Source organism: Agelaius phoeniceus (assembly GCF_051311805.1).
Source record: "Agelaius phoeniceus isolate bAgePho1 chromosome W unlocalized genomic scaffold, bAgePho1.hap1 SUPER_W_unloc_2, whole genome shotgun sequence".
Classification (NCBI taxonomy): domain Eukaryota; kingdom Metazoa; phylum Chordata; class Aves; order Passeriformes; family Icteridae; genus Agelaius; species Agelaius phoeniceus.
The window spans coordinates 6,315,946-6,335,794 of NW_027509867.1; the positions used below are offsets into that span (position 1 = coordinate 6,315,946).

The 19,849-nt window shown below is 55.8% G+C and overlaps 1 protein-coding gene across 1 annotated transcript; it reads right to left on the minus strand.

Annotated features, from left to right (window-relative positions):
• Positions 1–11,030: 11,030 nt before the first annotated feature.
• On the minus strand, positions 11,031–18,361 carry LOC143692589 (serine/threonine-protein kinase pim-1-like). Its single transcript, XM_077172840.1, has 6 exons — positions 18,322–18,361; positions 12,917–13,122; positions 12,742–12,792; positions 12,171–12,537; positions 11,380–11,556; positions 11,031–11,137 (listed from the first exon to the last, which is right to left on the minus strand). Exons 1-6 carry the CDS (start codon positions 18,359–18,361, stop codon positions 11,031–11,033), a joined length of 948 nt encoding a protein of 315 aa, XP_077028955.1.
• Between the last annotated feature and the right edge of the window lie 1,488 nt (positions 18,362–19,849).

Below are 19,849 nucleotides of genomic sequence, written 5' to 3' on the forward strand. Positions count from 1 at the left end.
ACACATTTCACAATTGTATTCAAAGTGAATATACTACATTGAAAACAATGCAGAGAGAATTGTTTTGCCTGTTTAAGTTTTCTTTTCCTGTTTATAGATAGATATCAGCAATGTCCACTTGATAGTGACCGCCAGCACCTCCTAATGCAGTTTCAACTGATTTGAAAATCAAGACCCTTCATGGCAGACAATCACACTTTGTCCCTACCCACAACCCAGGACTTCCTTCATCCAACCCCTGGCACTCAGAGAAGCTGAGGAATGGAGTCACATCCAGGGGTGTCCACAGTGCTCAGGATTTGGGCCAGGTCAGTTCAATCTCTTTATTGCTGATCTGGACAAGGCCATTGAGGGCACCCTCAGTCAGTTCCCAGGTGAGCCCAAGCTGGGTGGGAGTGTGGCTGTGCTGGAGGGCAGGAAGCTCTGCAGAGGGATCTGGCCAGGCTGGAGCCATGGGCCCAGGACAATTGGATGAGGTTCACCAAGGCCAAGGGCTGGGTCCTGCCCTGGGCTCACAACCACCCCAAATCCCTGGGCATGCCCTGCCCCTGATCCCCACAGCCTGTCCTGTTTCCTTCATCCCTGCATTGCCAGGGACTCTCTGGGACAAGGGAGCTCTGCTCTGGGGATGGAGGGAGGTGCAAGTGCCACCACTGGAGTGGGAACCACAACTCACCAGGTTTGTGTCCTTTGGGGGTCAGGAACTGGTGAGACTCAGAGGCACAGAAAGTTTCTCTTCATGGCAAAAACACCATGGTTGAACAGGACACAATTTAATAAAAATCACACTCTTCCCTGAGCCATGTGCAACGTCCCAGCAGTGTTTGATGAGTCCACCATCCACAAGGGATTTCCATCCTAAAAGTAATTTCAAACAAATGTGGTTCTGTGATAGATATAAACACAATAAGTTCTTGTATCAGGATGCTCATCCTGGAGTGGGGGCAAAACAGCTCCAACAATTCCTGATTTGCAAAGCTGTCAGTGGTGGATGGAGAAGGGAGGTCAGGCTGCTTTTGGTGCTGAAGAAATGCTGAAACCAGCCTGACTCATTTCATCTCCTCCTGTCCTGGCTGATCTCCCCTCTTTCCCCTTCCACCCATTGGCTTTTGTCTCCCACCAGGCCCCCGGTGAAGAGCCTGGCTCTGTGTTCTCCATCCCCTCCTCGCTGGCCCTGCCAGGCTGGGATGAGGAGCCCCTCAGCCTTCCCTGCTCTGGGCTGGACAAGCCCAGCTCCCTCAGTCTCTGCTCACAGCCCAAGGGCTCCAGCCCCACCTTGGAGGCCCTTCCCAGACCCTGCTCCAGCTGCCAGACATCTTTCCTGCCCTGGGCAACCCAACCCAGGCCACAGTGACCTGGATAATCCCCGTCCTTGACGTCCTGGTCACACAGCCCAGGCCCCTTGTCCCCATGTCAGGCTCTGGGGTGGATCCTGTGGAACATCCTTTGGTGGAGGCTGTGGCTCCAGGTGGGCCGGGGGGATCCCGGGGGACAGGGACCCCGCTGGGCATGGACAGCATTGGACTTGTTGGGAGAAACTGTGAGGGGGAGCTGGGGCCGAGTGACCAACCCAGTGACCTGACACAGCCCTGCTGGGATGGCACACAGCCCCTCTGGGATGTCACAGCCTGCTCTGTGATGCAACAGCACCTTCTCTAATGTCACACAGCTGGTCTCTGATGTCACAGCCAAGTCTGTGATGTCATAGTCTGCTCTGTGATGTCACAACTGGCTCTGTGATAGCACAGTTGGCTCTGTGATGTCATAACTGATCAATGACCTCACTTCCCCCACTCTGTGATGTCATAGCCCACTCTGTGACCTCATGTTACCAGATGATCAATTGCCTACACCAGGTGAGCTGACACCTGGAGCTTGTTCTCCACATCCCCAGGCCTATGGAAACCACACAAGGCCCATTGTGTGAGAAGGGGAACTGGAAGTTCAGCAGCCTCAGGGTCCTGCCAGCTCAGCCAGGCCCACTGGAACATTGGGGTTTTCAAGTTTTCAATATTCTGGGTAAGAAGGAGAGGCAGTAACAAAACTTCTACTGGAATTAGGAAGGGCAAACTTCGGCCTGTTCAGGATGCAGATTTGGGGAGTACCAAATTGGGTACTGATTTTTTAAGGGAAACAGCCCTTAAAAACAAATGAGGTCCAGGAAGGATGGACACATTTCAAGAAAGTAATCTTAAGGGGGAAGGAGCTGCCTATCCCAGTGTGGTAAAAGATGAGCTGGTGAGGAAAATGACTGTCCTGGCTGTCCATGGAGCTTTTGTGGGAACTCAGGGAAAAAGGGCCAGCAACTCAGGAAGTGTTTAAGGATGTTGTTAGGTTATGCAGAAAGAAAAGTTCAGAGGTGAAAGCTCAATTAGAACTTAACCTGGCGGTTTCTGTAGAAAGAATAAAACATGATTTTATTAAAAAGTTTATAGCAAAAAGAGGGAGAAGGAGAACCTCTACTCCTTTTTATTGGATGAAGTTGAGAATAGAGTAACTGAAGATAAGTAAAAGACTCAACTGTTTAATATCTTGTTTGTCAATTTTCAGTATTAGGACAGGTTTCCCTCAGGACAAGTGTTCTCCAGAGCTGGTGGATGGGCACAGGGAGCAGAACAGCCCCCTGGAATCCAGGAGGAAGCAGCTGCTGACCTGCTGAGCCACTCAGATGCCCAGAGGTGTATGGGATCAGATGAGATCCCAGGGGGATGAGGGAGCTGTGGATGAGCTCCCCAGGCTGCTCTCCATCATTTACCATCAGTCCTGGCTCAGCAGGGAGGGCCCAGAGCACTGGAGGTGCCAGTGTGAGCCCATCCCCAGGAAGGGTTGGAAGGAGGATCTGGGGAACTCCAGGCCTGTCAGCCTGACCTGGGTGCCCGGCAAGGTTATGGAACAGATCACCTTGAGTGCCATCACAGGGAACCCACAGGATGGCCCAGGGATCAGAGCCAGCCAGCGTGGATTTCAATAACTGCACTGATGGTCTGGATGAGGGGATTGAGTTCAGCATCAGCAAATTTGCAAATGACACCAAGCTGGGTGTGAGTGTTGATCTGCTGGAGGGTAGGAGGGCTCTGCACAGGGCCCTGGACAGGCTGGATCCAGGGCCCAAATCCAACAAGGTGAGGTTTAACAAGTCCCAGTGCCAGATCCTGCACTTTGGCCACAAAAACCCCTGCAGCACTACAGGCTGGGGACAGAGTGGCTGGAGAGCAGCCAGGCAGAAAGGGACCTGCAGGGACTGGTGGACAGCAGGCTGGACATGAGGCAGCAGTGTGCCCAGGTGGCCAAGAAGGCCAATGGCTCCTGGCCTGGATCAGGAGTGGTGTGGCCAGGAGGAGCAGGGCAGGGATTCTTCCCCTGTGCTCAGCCCTGGTTGGGCAGCACCTCGAGTGCTGTGTCCAGTTCTGGGCCCCCCAATTTAGGAAGGACATGGAGGGACCAGAGTGTGTCCAGAGAATGGCAACAAGGCTGGGGAGGGGTCTGGAGCACAAGTCCTGTGAGGAGCAGCTGAGGGAGCTGGGGTTGTTTTTCCTGGAGAAGAGGAGGCCCAGGGGAGACAAGGCAGTGTCAGGGCACAGGTTGGACTTGATGATCTCCAAGGTCTTTTCCAACCTTGCTGATTCTGGGATTCTCTGGAACCACCCTTGGAGCAGTTGCAGGATGAGCCCTGGGCCTCCTCTTCAGAAGCTCCAGCAGCCCAGGTCCCTCAGCTTCTCCTGGCAGCCCCAAAGCCCATCCTGTCAGTCCTGCAGAGCCTCTGCAGCTCCTCCTCACTGCCCAGAACAGGGAGCCCCAGAGGCAGACACAGCAGCCCAGATGTGCCCCCCTGGCCTGGGGTGCCTCTGGCAAGGGAGCAGCAGCAGGCACTGCAGGAGCCTGCAGACAATTCCTGCTGCACTTGTAGGATGATCCTGCTGCCCAAGGGACATTCCCATGGGGCCAAGTCAGGAACTGCAATGGGGAGTGGGGCCAGAGAGGAAAGGGCAAACAGGGATGGGCTGTTTGCAGGGCAGGGAACAGGCATGAGCAGTGGGTAGAAATTTCTACCAGGAAGAGTAAAGAAAGCAAAGGAGAAGCCAAGGAAATGCTCGGGGCAGGTTGCCAAGCAGCCCTGGCTCTGAGCAACAGCGTCTGCAGTGGCACAGGAAACTCCCAGCTGATGGGAACAAACTTTCTGGCTGAGTGCAGAGGCCAGGACAAAGCTGAGTGGTTTCCCTGGTGTCCCCCAGGCCTTGCTGGCCCCAGGGGCTGATGGCATTTGTGCTCCCTCAGGTTCATGTCCCCACAGCAACAGCATGGGGGTGCTGGCCCTGCTGTGTGCAATGCAAACAGGGGCTGCTGAGGCAGTGCTGCCGTGTCTGTGCCTGCAAGGATGGGGCACCTGTGTGAGCTGGTGGGAGAGGCCAGGGCTGCAGAGGGGGGATGTTGTTGGCAGCTGCATGAGGACGCTCTGGGACGCTGCCCTGGGCTGTGCAGCGCACTAGACATGGATCAGCCCCTGCTCTGCTGCTCCTTCCCGTCTGCCCCAGGGCCCTTGCAGAGCACCAGCTGTTGCTGCCCTGGGCAGCCATGGCAACCCTGAGGACAAAGCAGCGCCAGGGCAGTTCCAGGTACAATTGCAGTGACACTCGTTGGTGCCACCAGGTGCCATGGCAACGGCCATGGGGACCCATTCCTTGGTTTGGTGCCATGGCAAGCAATGCCCGGAGCCGTTGTGGTGGTTGGTGGCCATGGAAAGCTGCCCTGGGCCCCTTGCTCAGGGCTGGTGTCAGTGCCCAGAGCCAGAGGGGATCCCTTGCTGGGGGCTGTGCCATGGCCACCTGCCCTGTGCCGCGCTGGCCGCTCAGGCACCAGGAACCAGCAGCCAAGGGCACTGCCAGGGCCAAAGGCCAGGTCAGCCAGACAGAAAGGGGCAGGGCTGGGCACTGTTTCCATGGCAACCGGCACTGGGGGGGACACCTGGGTCACCTGGCCTGGCAGTTGCCATGGAAAGCCCTGGCAGGCACTGGGGGCACAGCCCCTGGCACTGAGACACTGCTGGGCCGGGTGCTGGGCACAGCGCTGAGCACGCAGAGATGGTTTTGTTCTTGCTGAGCTGCAGCACAGCCAAGGCCTGTCCTGCCCCTCGTCCAGCCATGCTGGGGAGGGGCTGGGGCTGCGGGGGAGCTGGGCAGGGGACACAGCCAGGACAGGTGACCCCAACTGACCCCGGGCACAGCCCAGACCAGAGCACATCATGCTCAGGGTATGAAGGGGGGGAACAAGGAGGAAGGGGGGGAACAAGGAGGAAGGGGGGAATTTTGGAGGGAGGGTTTTTGCCTTCCCAGGTAACACTTGGGCAAGAGGGGGCCCTGTTTCTCCAGTAGGCAGGGTCACTGTCAAAGACACAGACACCAACTGAAGGAATTGTGGCATTTATATCATGCACAGCTGCAAAGAATTACAAAAGGATAAGCTCAGCAAAGCACATCATCATTAGGAAAGAATTACAAAAGAAGCTCAGCAAGCCATCAGAACTCATCATTACATTTTGATGACTAACCCCTTGGTGAAACTCTAGAGGTGTTTGTGGCAGACAAAGATTCTGGCTGACTATCAAGATACAACTTAGGGACATCAGCAGTACTTCAGTGACAGGTTAATCATCCATTTTCCTCACTCTCATTTGAGATAAGAACAAGAATTCTGCTGTCCATGGAGCTGGCACCATGTTAATTCCAGAATAATGCCCCAGGCCCTTTGCTGTTCAGCTTTACCATGCTGTCTGTGGCTAACAAGGCCTGGGGGGGCCCTTTCCCCTCGGGCTGGAAGGGGCCAGGTCCCAGTCCCTGAGGGGCACCCGGGCTCCTGGATGCAATTCCTGTGCAAGTCCCTCAGTGTCACAGCAGCCTTCCCATGGAGCCCCGTGGATCAGAGCATTTCCCAAAGGGGCCCTTGGGGCAAACAGGGAGATTTGGTCTGGCAGCATGTGTAAAACAATATCCTGTCACATCTACTTGTTCTCACACAGAACGCTTGGCTGCAGGGACATATTGCCATTGTTCCTGCCCAGGTTTCAGGACTCAGAGTTGTCTTTCCCAGGAGCTGCTCCTTCAGCTGCCTCGGGAGGGCCATTTGGCCTCCGGACCCACACTCGGGCTCCATTATTAGGGCTGCTGCATCCAAAACCTTTATCTCCACAAACGGTGGTGATTGCAGGTGGATCTCCTTTTTTCACAATCCTTCTTAAAATTGCAATATCGATAATTGTGCTACCCTGTCATGGGGTTGACTAATCCAATCCTGGTCACTATTGTTTAACGGAATTACTGTAATTTCTCCTGCATATTCTGCATCAATTCCTCCTGCCATGACATGACCACTTTGCAAGGCCAAGCTCCAAGTGAGCAGTTACCAAAGCAAAGTGTCCTGGAGGAATCTGAATTCCTGTTTCAGTATTGATAGCTCTCATTTGCTTTGAATTTATCCAAACTAATTCCAGTGCATGAAGGCCCAGCCCTGCAGCCTCTGGGCTGGCCCTGCCAGGGGCCATCACAGCCAGAACAATTTCCCAGGCAGCCCAAGTCTCACTGCCCATGGTTGGATTTGCAAATTGGGGGCAGCTGTGCACAGCCAGGGGGTTTCCATTTCCCCATGGGCCATTGTTAAGGGCAGGGAGCACATCTGGGAGATGGGTTCTCCATGGGCAAAGGTTTCCATCTCCTTATTTTTTCAACTGCTTTTTAAACAACCCCTTCACCCGTGCAACCAATCCTGCAGCTTGTGCATAGTCTGGTACATGAAAAACCCTGCAGGCTTCATCACTGTATTTTTCACAGGAACAGACAAAGCACTCTGCATCACAGTATCAGCAAACCCTGGGAAAACAGCCAATTTCTTCCCTTCCTCCTTTTTCATTGTATACAATCTCACAAAGTTGACCACTGACATTAGGGTCCTGGCCAATCCTGTTCTGTAGGGTATTTAGTGTTACATTCCTGAGCAGCCAAAGCTACCAAATTAGTATTGTCAGCACTACTTCACATTATTATAATTATATATGTAGATAAACATATTGATATAGATAGACAGACTTAGACATACATATAAAAATATATAAAAATATATATATGAAGGTCTTATTGTACTATAAACACATATATAGTTATTTATTATATTGATATTTCACTTGCACAAATGCATCTGAGCTCAAGATTAAAACCTTCTTCTCTTGCTCCATCTGGGAGCGTTCCAACAACAGGTTTTCCTTCTGTTGCTCCTGTTTCCAATGTACTCTTAACAAATTCATCTTTGTCTGCCCAACCCCACAAGTTCTTTTCCTGTTCCATGTGCAATTTTTGGATGCATTTGAAGCCATCCAGGGGTGCAGCCTCTTTTACCCGACTGCCCCACTGCTCCCACGGGGCTCCGACCTCAGCCCACTCCAGAGCCAGGGAACTCCAGGGAAGGGCTTCCCCTCTGGGAATTTCTGATGGCACTGATTCCTCACATTTACACTGAACAAGTGACATTTTGTTGGGATCTGGCCAGACTGGGCCAGTTTTGTTTTGCCAGTGGGCAGGGTCAGCACCAAAGACACAGACTCCAACTGAAGGAATCAGTGTCATTTCCTGCAGCTCAAAGCAGCAAAGAATCACAACAGGAGCAGCTCAGCAATGCACCCAACCATCCCCACCAAAGATTGCCTGCAGTGATTGAGAAAGATCCAGCCCCAGTTACCCTCAGCCTTTACCATCCCCCAGACCCACACAGCAGCTGGGGAAGCTGTCACAGCCAAGGGCTGCAGAGCCACTCCTGGGCACTGGCAATTCCTGCAGGTGCCTCCAGCCACAGCTGAGGCTCCAACCCCGCTGGGAGAGGGCCCAGCTCTGACAGTGCTGAATGGACAAACTGACAGCACTGCTAGTGTGGCAACATCTGGTTTCATCCTCCTCTTGGGTCCCTCCCAAAGCCTGGCCAGGGCCCCAGGAGGAATCAAGGGAGGTGACTTTGACCATTCAGCCCCAAACAAGGCCAGATGTCAGATTTCATGGCCTTGTCTGGCTTCTAAATACACATAGGTCAATACATGTTTCACTGATGAGTGGCTACATCTATCACAGTGCTAATGACCATGCATATTTCATCAGGGAGCAGATACAAAGATAACCTTTGCTTGGAAGGTTCATCCAGAGGCCACCTTGGGCTCAGGGCCTGCTGTTCAGGCCTCACTCAGGGCTGCTGTCCAGGCCTTGGCACTTCAGGGATGTGGTTTAGTGCTGGGCTTGGCACTGCTGGGTGAGCGGCTGCACTGGGTGAGCTCAGAGGGCTTTTCCAAGAGAAAGGATTCTGTGATTCCATGATTCTATCCACTGCATTCAGCTGGGTCCATGTTAGCAGCATTCATTTGCTCAGAAAGTCTCCTCTTGCCCAGCTCCTGTGGCCTGAGGCTTCAGCTCCTTCAGCTCCTGGTGCTGAGCTGCTCATGCTGAACGAGACCACTCGGAGAGAAGAGCACAGTCCATCCAATTCCTTCTGGGACACGGAGAGGGGAGGCTGTGCAAACAGGAGCATTGTTTGCTGTGGCTCCTCTCTGCCCTTCACGCCTTTCAGCGCTTGGAACCAGCCAAGAGCTTTCTCCAAGAGTGCAATGGAGCAGCTGCTCCTGCTCCTGGCTTTGGCTCTCTCCAGTCTCTGCCCTTGCCTGCTTCTGTCCCTCGTGCTGTGCCCTCTGTTCCCCCAGGGCTGGCTGGCTGCTGCCCAGGACTGTGGCACTGGCACAGATCCAGTGCTCCAGAGCCTCCTTTCTGTGCCCTTGCAGCTGCCTGGCCACAGCAGCCTTTTCCATCTGCAAGCTCCCCATGGACAGGGAGTGCCCAGCTGCGTTCCTTGCACAGCCTCCAGGAGCCCAGGGCTGCCATCTCAAGTCCCTGCTGGCACTGGGGGCTCCCAGGTGCCTCAGGCTGCTGTGACACCGCTGCACACGGGAGGGAACAGGGGCAGGGGCTGTGCTGAAAGTCAGCTCCATCTGCTGCTGCTGCTGCTGCTGCTGCTGTGGGGTCATTTGTGCAGCCCTGGCCCAGAGTCAGGGATCAGATCCTGCCAGTCTATTCCAGCCCTGGCTGCTCAGAGGTTGGGCCTTGGAGCCTCAGGTGGCAAAAGGCAGCTGCTCCTGGTCCCTCTGTGTGCCCGTGTTCAGCAGTGCTGCTCCATCAGTCTGTGCCCAGCAACGGGGAAAAGCCTCAGCCCTGCAGGGCCAGGAGCTGCCGGGCTCTGCCTGAGCAGCTCAGCCAGCAGGAAGGAGCTGCTCCACACAGGAACCAGGAGTAAAGGACATTCCTTTCATAGGACATGTTTTCTATTTAAAAGAAAAAAAAAGAAAAAGGGAAAAAAATAGGTAAATTGTAAAAGATAAGAATAAAATCCAAGTGTTAGAGAAAAAATATGTTAGTGAAAAAAACAAAATATAAATGCAAAGTAACATTCTTTGCATTAAGAAGGTAAATGATCTTTTGAAAAAGAGAACTCAGTTATTTACATTGTAAATGTGCTGATGGCATGGATCCATCTTACTGACCTCAGCAGCCTTTTAAAAGATTTTGGGCTTTGTTTCCAACATTGCCATTTGAAACTGGGGTTGAAGCAAGAGGAAATTGCTTTGTGCCCTTCCAGCTCCAAGCAGGACTGGGAAGGGAAACTCTGTCAAAGCCCAAATCCTTTAGAAGATGCCCTTCCTTCTCACCCTGTGAATGAGCTGCACATTCCCTTTGAAACTGTCAGGGGTTTCTTAAAGACACCAAGTCCCACTTGCAGCTTTTTGCTCTGGTTTGGCAGTGCAGAAGGGCAATTCTCCATCCACCAGCTCCAGACTGCACTGCCTCAGGAGCACGGCCCACTCGCCAGCTTTGGCCCACTCGTGGCACTGCTAGAGGAGGAAGAAAGTGCAACTGCACAATTCCAGCCAATCAAGAAGGAAGAATGGGACAGACAAACAGACTGTGCAGATCCAGGCGTTCAGCTGGGACTGTGGAGAGTTTGGGTCCTTGCCAATTGGATGTGTGTCCCCAGCTGCAATCTCTGGGCCTGCAGCAGAGTCTCACTCACTGCCAAAGCAGAAAGCTCAGGCGCTGTGCTCGGAATGGGCTCGTCTGATGCAGAGCAGTCAGAGCAATGTGAGGGCAGAGCCAGCCCAGCTGGGCCCAGGGCTGAGCCCAGCAGAGCCCTGGCAGAGCCCAGAGCAGCCTCAGCAGCCGCAGAGCCCGGCTGCAAGGAGAGAAAGCAGAAACTGCCCGTCAGCTGAGGGCTCCTGTGCCCTTGTGCCAAGGCCTGCGGGGCCCAGGCCATGCTGGCTGTGCCCAGAGCTGTGCCCAGAGCTGCCCATCCCTGCTGCCTTTGGCAGCAGAGCAGGAGGGCAGGACATGTGCCCAGCCTGCAGCCAGCCACGGCACATCCAGCCCTCAGCAGCTGCCCAGAGCCAAAAAGCAGCTGGGCAGCGACTGAAGAATTCATTGCATCTGCCCCAGAAAAGGGGGAACCTTTGGTGCCCGGCCAGGCCGTGCCAGGCCCAGATCTGGGAGCATCCCCCTGCCTGTGGACTCACCTGCAAATTGGGCCTGGAGCCTGGCTTTGAAGAAGGTGCCAGAATCCAAGTCCATCATCTTCAGCTGGCCAGGCCGAGGAAGAGATTGTCACCCTTGAGGTTGTCCTTGGTGTCTCCAGCAGCAGCCCCACCTGGTACAGCTTCTCCAGGGGCTCCTTCTCCTTCCCTGGGGCCAGACCAGGCTGTCAGGGCTCTGCCCAGGGCCCCAGCCATCCATGAACCAGACAAACCAAACCAGGGGGGATGGTGGCCACCAGTGCTTGCCACACCAGGTCTCCAGCTCAGCTCCAGCCCAAGAGCTGTGTGTTCCCTTCTGCGGACCCTGCTCAGAGCTACAGGCAGCACAAAACCAGCCTGGTTTGCTTTGCCACTGAGTGCCAAGAGATGTGTGCAGCTGGTACCTGCCAGGCCCCTGGGTCCAACTGTGCACGTGGATCTCTCCCATCTTCTAGGGCAGAGGAACACCCTGCACCCATGGATGGCAGAAAAGCTCTTCTAAGGACGGCCTGTCCGAGGGTTGCATGGACAAACACCTCTTAATGATATCCTGGCACTCTGGGGAGAGAAACCAGAAATCACCAGTCAGCTGGAGAGGTTGCCCCCCTGTTCCTGTGCCCAGGCCATGCTGGGTGTGCCCAGAGCTGGGCCTAAACTTCCCCATGGATACTCTGTTTGGAGGAGAGCAGGAGAGCAGGACCTGTGCCACCTCCTCAGCAGCTGCCAGAGCGGGATGCCCACGAGCCCGCTGCTGTCTCCCAGCACTGGCATTCCCCCCGTGCCCAGAGATGAGGATCCACCTTGAGAGAGCCATCGTGGGAACAAGATCCGCCCCCGGATGATCTCCTGGCCCCTCCTGAACGGGTGCTTGCCCATGACCAGGTGGCACAGCAGGAGGCCCAGGGACCAGATCGTCGCTGCCTCGCCGTGGTAGCGTTGGTGCTGGATCCACTCTGGTGGGCTGTAGGACAGGGTTCCTGTGGAACACAGACACAGCTCAGCAGGGGGATGCTGCTGCTCCCAGAGCCCGGCCCCAGCATCCCTGGCCATGTGGGGGCTGCCCCACAGGCACACGGGGTGAGCGCTGCCCTCTCACCAGCACCTGGGACTTGTGTACAAACTCGGGGCTGTAAAAGAAGCCACAGGTGCTGGAAGAGGGCAGCAGAAACCTTGGGAAGGCCCAACCATGACACACAAAGGAGAAACCCACCCAGTGGTGGAGAAAACCCACTCTCCTCCCCACCTGCATGGCCCCCAAAAATGTTAATAAGCCAAGGCAAACAAGGGGAGCGGAGCAGTCCAAGTCCTTCCTCGCCTGCACACCAAACCATCCGGGGCACGGGGTCAGACCCCCCTCTCTGCTACCCCCATGGGGGTTTGTGTCGGGCTGGCTGCCCCAGCTCCAGCCCCAGCCCAGGCCACAGTGGGTGCTGAAGGCTGTCGGCAGGGCTGGCAGCTGGCCCCCCTCACACCCCACCCAAATCAACTCGGCTCCAGCATCAATCCCATCCCGGCTGCAATAGGGGGAAGCCCTGGTGCTGCACCCAGGCTGGGCCATGAGATGCCCAGGAGCATCCCCTGGAGGGCTCACCTGCAAACTGGGTGTAGGCTGTGTCTTGGAGGAAGGCGCCACAGCCAAAGTCGATGAGTTTCAGCTGCCCCCTGGCCAGGTCGAGCAGGATGTTCTCGGGCTTGATGTCCCTGTGCAGGACCCCGCAGGCGGTGCAGTGCCGCACGGCCTCCAGCACCTGGCGGAACAGCGCCCGCGCCTCCTCCTCCGGCAGGAACCCCCGCTCCGCCAGGAAACCCGAGAGCTCCTGGCACCGCTCCGGACGCTCCAGCACCAGCAGGAAGCTGTCAGGGAGCTCGAGCCACTCCAGGAGCTGAATGACAGCGGCACAGCCACGGGACACCTTGGCCAGCAGCACGATCTCCAGCGGCGCGCTGCTGCCGTCGGGCTGCGGGAGGAGCGCGGTGCCGTCAGTGGGGCTGAGGCCGTGCCGGGGCTCTGGGAGCCCTCAGCCAGCCCGGAATGCTCTGCACGCCCCGCTCAGCCCACGCCTGCTCTCCCCGCAGGGCTCCCGGCGGCTCCCACCCTGCCGGGCCCCGGCTCCTCGCCGCCCGGCCAGGCCCAGCTGCTGCCGCTGGCCCCGCTCACTCACCAGCTCGCCCCAGTGCCGGATGCGATCCCGCGGCACGCGTTTGATGGCCACCTGCGAGCGAGGGAGAGCAGCGGGTGAGCACGTCGCCCGGCCCGCCGCGCCCCGACCTTCTCCTCCTTGTCCGCCTTCTCCTCCTCCTCCTCCTCCTTCGCCCGCCGCCGGCCCCGCCGCTCACCGGGGCGCCGTCCGAGAGCCGCGTGGCCGCGAAGACGCTGCCGAAGCCGCCGCGCCCCAGCAGCGAACCCACTCGGTACCGCTCCTGCAGGGCCTCCTGCGCCTTCCCTGCGGGCGGGACGCGGCTGTCAGCGCTCGGCCCGGGGCCAGCAACGGCCCCCGAGCGCCCCTCAGCCGCCCCGGGCCGGCCATGCCCAGGCGTTCGCTCTTTGGAACGCGGCACGGGAGGCTCGGGGCCGGCGGCCGCGCTGTCGAGCGGCGGAGCTCGGGCCGGGGAAGCCGCAGCGGAGGCGGCGGGAGCGGCCGCGCCGCCTGTGTCCTCCGCGGGCCCCGAGAGGAACCAGGGCCGGGGCCGGGGTCGAGGCCGGGGCCGGGCTCGGGGCTGGAGCCTGCCTCGGGTCCGGGGCCGAGCTCGGGCCAGGCGGAGCCGAAGGGCGGCGATGCCGCCCCCGCACCAGGCACTGACGCCCGCCCAGCAGCGCCACCGCCAGTACGGCCAGAGCCGGGCGGAGGCGAGAGCGCGGCGGGACGGCCGGGGCCGGGCACGGGGCAGCCCCGGCCGGGGCCGGGGGCGGGCCGGGGGCATGGCCCGGCCCGGCAGGGGAGAGGGAGGCGGGGAGAGGAGAGGGACGCCGGGCAAGGGACCCCGAGAGAAGGGTGCCCGACCGCGGGAAAGGGAGAGAAAGAGAAACAAAAAGAGAAGGAGTGTTGTAGATTATCTGCTTTTGCTGCTGCCGCCGCTGCTGCTGCCGCCGCTGCCGCCGCTGCAACTGAAGCACCGGGGCCGTTCGTCCCCGTGTCCGTTCCCCGCTCGCCCCACGAGCCCCACGTTCGAGCCCCGCGCGCCCCAGGCACAGCCCCTGAGTCTGTCCAAACACGGGAACTTTGCAGCGGTGAGCCCAGATGCAGAGCCCTGACTCCTGCACACTGGCACAGCAATCCCCTTGCTTGCTGCTCTGCATTGGCCTGGCTGAGGGTCAAACACTGTCGGGCCACCTTCCCTTGCTGTAGGATTCCTACCTGACCCCAGCACTGCACTTACATCTCCAGTGTTGCCTTCCAGTAAAAACAGGGGAAGGAAAAACGTGTGTGGCTCATGGTATTTTCAAGTGTCTAAAAATCACTAAGTCGCCGATCTTTGAGGTGCGGTGCATCTGGAATTACTGGGATGGAGAAGTAGTGCAACATAGAAAAGGGCAGCATAGAAATAAATAGAGGAAAATATCTTGGATTGTTTCTTTCTGTTTTCATTTCATTTCCTAAAAACTGTTTCAGTTCTTCCAGAATCTTGTCCACAGTTCTGTTTGCTCTGTCCAAGAACCTTTCCTGGAGAACGAGGTGCAGCTTCTGTCACAAGATGTGCCACCAACTGCAGCTTCTCTTGGCTTTCCACACTGTGCATGCAGCACAACTCTTGCAGCAAAGCAGGACAAACATTTGAAGAACTTTACAGCTTGTTCTTTCTTTTCCTTTTGAGCTAGGCACTTGTGCCATTGGTGAGGTTTTCATTGTTACTGGTTTACAATAAGAAAAGATGATGGGCTACCAGGAATTGTTAGGGAATGCAAGCATGACTGAATGCAGAGAAAGACTCTCCAGACCTTGCAGCCAGAAATGGAGAGCTGTGTGATAATCATTCCAACGCCCCCATGGACATCTTGAAAGTGATGTAGAACATGAAAATGGGCTGACAGAGGGAGTTTGTTTCAGTGTTCAGTTCAGATGCTTCTACATCTCCTGCACTGATATAAATCAAGAGCACAATCAGTTCATGAAAGGCACCAGAACAAGCTGGACCCCTCAGGAGATGACGGAAAGAATCTGAAAAGGAGAAATGCAGGGAATGACTTGGTGAGCTTTGCCTGTACAAAGGATCATTTTTCCTAATACTTTCCAATCCGTTCCCTCCACTTTTGTCCTTCCTGACAAAGCCATTTTCATCCCAGACTCCCCATGAAATGGGAAGCCTGAGCTTGTGGAGTGCCTGAACGATGCCCTGTTCCTCTGCAGGGACACTCAGGCTGGAACAGGAGCAGGAGCCCTCTCTGGGGCAGCCTCCTCCAAGCTGGAATTTGTGCCGTGCTGGGAGAGGAGGAGGAGGGGGAGAAGGCAGGCGCTGTGTGGCAGGAGCAGGAGGGTTGGGCCGCAGGACATTCTGTCTGCGCCGCTGCCCCGCAATGGGCGGCCGTGCCCGGGGCTCTGGACCTGGCCCCGCGTGCGCTGAGCTCCCTGGGCTGGGCTCAGCTTCCCGCTGGGACTGGGCAGAGCCTGGGCTCAAACTGGGGGCAGCAGCAGTGCAAAACACTTCTGGGCATCTGTGTTTGCTGCTGCTGGGAAGGAGCAATGAAGCGAGTTGAGAAGTTCTGGTTTCTGTTTCTCCTGGTGGATTTTTAAATTTAATTCCACACTATGGAGGCAATTTCTGTGCTGGCCTCTGTCAGTTTATTCTCTTTCAACACAACAAGGCTGTGTTTGAGCACTGCAAATGTGGCCTGTGTGGCTTTAATTCCTCTCGCCTTAGTGCTCAGGGGCTGGTGATATTCCAGTATCTGCTGATCTTTATGCCTGCAACAAAAGCACTGACTTCACTTTCAAGAAAGAACCGTGGGCAGCACCAACTGAAAGAGGCACTTGCAGTTTTATGGGTAAAATTCAGGTGGCAAGCAGAAGAGGGCCAAGAGCAGCCGTGATCTCCAATTCCCAAGGCAAAGGCACCAGCAGCCTCCTGCTGTCAGCTCAGGGTGAGTCAAACAGAGCTGAAAACAGCGCTGGAACCCGATCCTTTCTTCCTCTGAGGGCTGGCTCAGGGCAGCACAGGCGGGGCCTGAGCAGTCAGGGCTGTGTGTGGGTGCTGGCTGCTCTGCTCCAGAATTGAGCTGGAAAAAGCCCTTGGGAGCCGAGGCAGGAGCAGGCGGGAAGGGGCCGGCGCTGCTGCTGCTCCTGGCCGGGAGCCCCGGCTGGGCCGGGCCGGCGCCCCCTGCGCTGCGGCTGCTGCTGCTGCTGCCAGAGCCGGGCGGGACTCGGGGACAGGGAACGGACGCGGGGGGACAGCAAAGGCCTGGTGGCTGCAGGGATGGTGACGCTGGGGCCAGCGCCTGCACAGAGCTTCAGCCTGCAATTAACCCCGAGGGAAACGTTGGGGAAAGGCTCCATTTCAGCCTTTCTGCACTCGTGGCTGGGAAGGGACTGAAATGAAAGCAGAACAAGCAGGGCCCGATCCCTCCTCTTTTGGGAGGAGCCCTGGGCCTGGGCCGGTGAGGGGCCTGTGAGGGGCCGTGAGGGGTGGTGAGGGGCCATGAGGGGTGGTGAGAGGCCATGAGGGGCCATGAGGAGCTGTGAGGGGCTGTGAGGGGTCATGAAGGGCTGTGAGGGGCTGTGAGGGGCAGTGAGGGGCTGTGAGGGCATGTGAGGGCATGTGAGGGGCTGTGAGGGACCGTGAGGGGCTGTGAGGGACCATGAGGGGCTGTGAGGGGCTGAGGGAGCCCAGGCAACTCATGGAACCAAGGTTCCATTGTGACACTGCAGAATCAAGGAGATCATTGTTGACAGGATGGAAGCTCTTGGAACCAAGGGGCCATTGTGGCCCAGCAGGGCCTTGTGGAAGCAAAGGGACCATGGTGACACTATGGAACCTCATGGTACCACAGGTCCATTGTTACACAGCAGCCACAGCAGGGCTGCAGAACCAAGGAGATCATTGTGACACTACACAATCTCATGGAACCAAGGCATCCAAGTTACTGAACCTCACGGAACCAAGGGTCCATTGAGACACTGTAGATCCAAGGAGACTGTTGTTGACAGTACTAAAGCTCATGGAACCAAAAGTCCATTCTGACATTGTGGGGCCTCATGGAACCATGAAGACCATTATGACACTTCAGGTCCCACTGGAATCAAGGGACCATTGTGACACTGCAGGGCCTTGTATAACCAAGGGACCATTGTAGCACGGCAGGGCCTCATGGAATCAAGAGGATCACAGTGACCCATGGAAACAAGGGAACAATTTTGACACTGCAAGGCCTCATGGAAGCAAGGAGCCATTGTGCCACTGTGGAGCCAAGGAGACCATTGTTATATCACTGTTGTGATCCTACAGAGCCTCATGGAACCAAGGGGCCATTGTGATGCTGCAGGGCCCCAAGGATCCAAGAACATGGAACAGGTCTGGCTGGCTGGGCCTCCTGGGGGCTGCCTGACTGGTCCAGCTGACCTTGGCATGTTGAGGATCACTTCTCATCAGCCCCTGAAACCCTGGAGTTGTGTGCTTTCCTTCCTGTGGGAAAGAACTGTCCTTCTCCTCCAGGGGTGGAGAAGGCTGAAATTGGGAAATTTTTCATGGCTGAAATTGGGATCCCTCCTCCAAATTTGATTACATCCAAGGATTATTTCCATATGTCACCTGTCAGGACAGACAGCTATGGCTGGTCTTGGTTTTTTGGGGGCCAACTCTCATCTGCCTTCAAAAAAGAGGGGGTCTTTTTCTTCCCATGCAAAAAAACATCTTTTATGTCCAGGCATCCATGGCCAAAACTGAGGATCTACCTCCAAAATTCCTTATATCCAAGGATGGCTCCCAGACAAAAGCTTCCAGGCCTGTCCAGGTTCCCTTGGCTTCCTGAGGGCCAGCTTTCATCATCCTTTGAAACACTCGGGCTCTGTACTTTCCTTCCTATGGAAAATAATTGTCTTTCTTGTCCAGATGCCCATTGACAAAAGTGTGGTTTGGCCTCCCAAATTCTGTCTCTCCAAGGATTCTTCCCTGACAACAGGCCTGGCTTGTCTTGGCCTCCTTGGGGCTGCCTCTAATCAGACTTTGAAACACTGGGATCCACCCTTCCTTCCAGGAACCCATGGCTGAAATGGAATTCCACCCCTAATACTCCCCGAATATCCAAGGGTTGCTTTCAGACTAAAGCTGCAAGAACAGGCAATTTGAGGTGTCATGGGACCAAGGGTCCATTGTGAAACTGCGAGACCCCATGGAGCCACAGGCCCATTGTGACTTTGCAAGGCCTCATGGAATCATGGAGACACAATTAAGACACGTCACAGCCTCATGGAAACAAGGAGACCAATGTGACACTAACGGGACTCATGGAATCACAGAGACCATTGTGACACTGTGAGGCCTCATGGAACCGGTGAGACCATTGTGACCCTGGGGGTCCCCACAGAACCAAGAGGATCCTTGTGATACTGTGGGGCCTCCTGAAACCAAGAGGCCTTTGTGACACTGCAGGACTGCATGGAACCAAAGCTCCAGGGTGACACAGAGGGGCCTCCTGTCATCAATGGTCCATTGTGACACTGTGGAGCCAAAGGAGACCATTGTGACACTGCAAACCCCCAGGGTCCAAAGGTCCATTGTGACACTGCAGGGGCTCATGGAGTCATTGGGACCATTGTGACACTGCAGGGCCTTCTGGAACCCAGGGGCCATCGTGAAACTGCTGGATCCCATGGAAACAAGGGATCATCGTGACACTGCTGGACCCCATGGGATCAAGCCACCATTATGGCACAGTGGGGCTCCATGGATCCAAGGCACGATTTTGGCACTCTAGGGCCCCACAAAACCAAGGGGACACAGAACAGATCTGGCTGGTTTGGCCTCCCAGGGGCTGCCTGACTGGTCCAGCTGACCCTGGCATGTTGAGGGTCTCTTCTCATCTGCTGCTGAAGCACTGGGGCTCCGTGCTTTTCTTCCTATGGAAAAGAACTCTCCTCCTCCTCCAGGCACCCGTGGCCAGAACTGGGATTCCACCTCCAAATTTTCTTATTATAGTAGAGGAAATGTATTGTATTTGAATATCTGTATAAAGGCTTTGCCCTGGGAGGTCACGGTTGTCCTTCATGGGCTGCAGCTGTGATGTCCTTAATTGGGCTGCAGCTGTGGCTAATGAAGATAACTGGGATAAAAGGGTGTGGGTTAGCCAGTTGGAGAGTCTTGAAGGAGCCCTGAAGTGAGAAAGATGCAGGAGAAGGAGTCTGTGCTGTGAAGATCTGCAGCCATAAGAACACACCAAGGAGGTATGGAACTTCAGAAATTTGATAACAACAGTATGGGACTCCAGAAATAGAACAACACCACCTTATATCATGCGATTGTTCCAATAGGAATATTCCCAGGACAAGTCTGTCTTGCAGTGGTTTCAGAAGGGTCACTTTGCATCTATCTCAAAAAATAGTGGGGAAGGCTCTGTGATTTCCTTCCTATGGAAAAGAAGTGTTCTGCTTCTCCAGGTGCCCATGGCTGGGATTGGGGTTCCACCTCTAATATTCCCTATATCCAAAGTCTGGTCCCAGACAAAATCTTCCATTCCTGACAAGTCTGGCTGGTCTTGGCCTAGTGAGGCTCTCCAAACACTGGGGCTCTGTGCTTTCCTTCCTATGGAAAAGAACTGTCCTTCTAGTCCAGATGCCCATGGCCAGAATTTGGGTTCCACCTTGAATATTGCCTGTTGTGACAAATTGGAGGAGACTATTGGCTGGAAACATTTCATATGTGGGGGGAGGAAGGTGCAGGTCCAGCCTTGCCCTGCCCTGGAAGCCCAGCCCTGCCCTGCCCTGGAACCCCAATCCCCCCAGAGCCTCTATCCCAGCCCAGCAGTGGCTGCCAGTCCCTGGCACAGCACAGGCAATGCTCCACAGCCACCTCTGCAGCCCCAGCCCAGCTCCTGAGGGACCAAATGAGCCCAAGCCCCACCTGGGGGAAGGGCCCAGGGAGACCAAGGGGTATTGAAGGCTGACCACAAGGCAAGCACACATCTTGACCCTGCTTCCTCTTGGAATTTCCTTCTGAACTCTGCTGGAATCCAGGAGTTGGTAGCTGTGTGTGTGCTTCTCTGTATCTTTTTTGAGTTTTTCTCTTTCTGTGTCTTCTTCTTCTGTTTCTGTGCTCCTGCAAATGTTGATTAACTTCAAATTG

What these genes read in the sequence shown, in the direction of transcription:
- LOC143692589 (XM_077172840.1), bottom strand. Translation starts at nt 18,361, where the DNA reads ATGGCCCCTGGGTTCCAGAAGGCCCTGCAGTGTCACAATG. An exon ending in GGCTCTCGGACGGCGCCCCG is followed by an intron (nt 12,793 to 12,916) that starts GTGAGCGGCGGG and finishes CCTCGCTCGCAG; the next exon opens with GTGGCCATCAAACGCGTGCC. An exon ending in CCCACGATGGCTCTCTCAAG is followed by an intron (nt 11,138 to 11,379) that starts GTGGATCCTCAT and finishes TTCTCTCCCCAG; the next exon opens with AGTGCCAGGATATCATTAAG.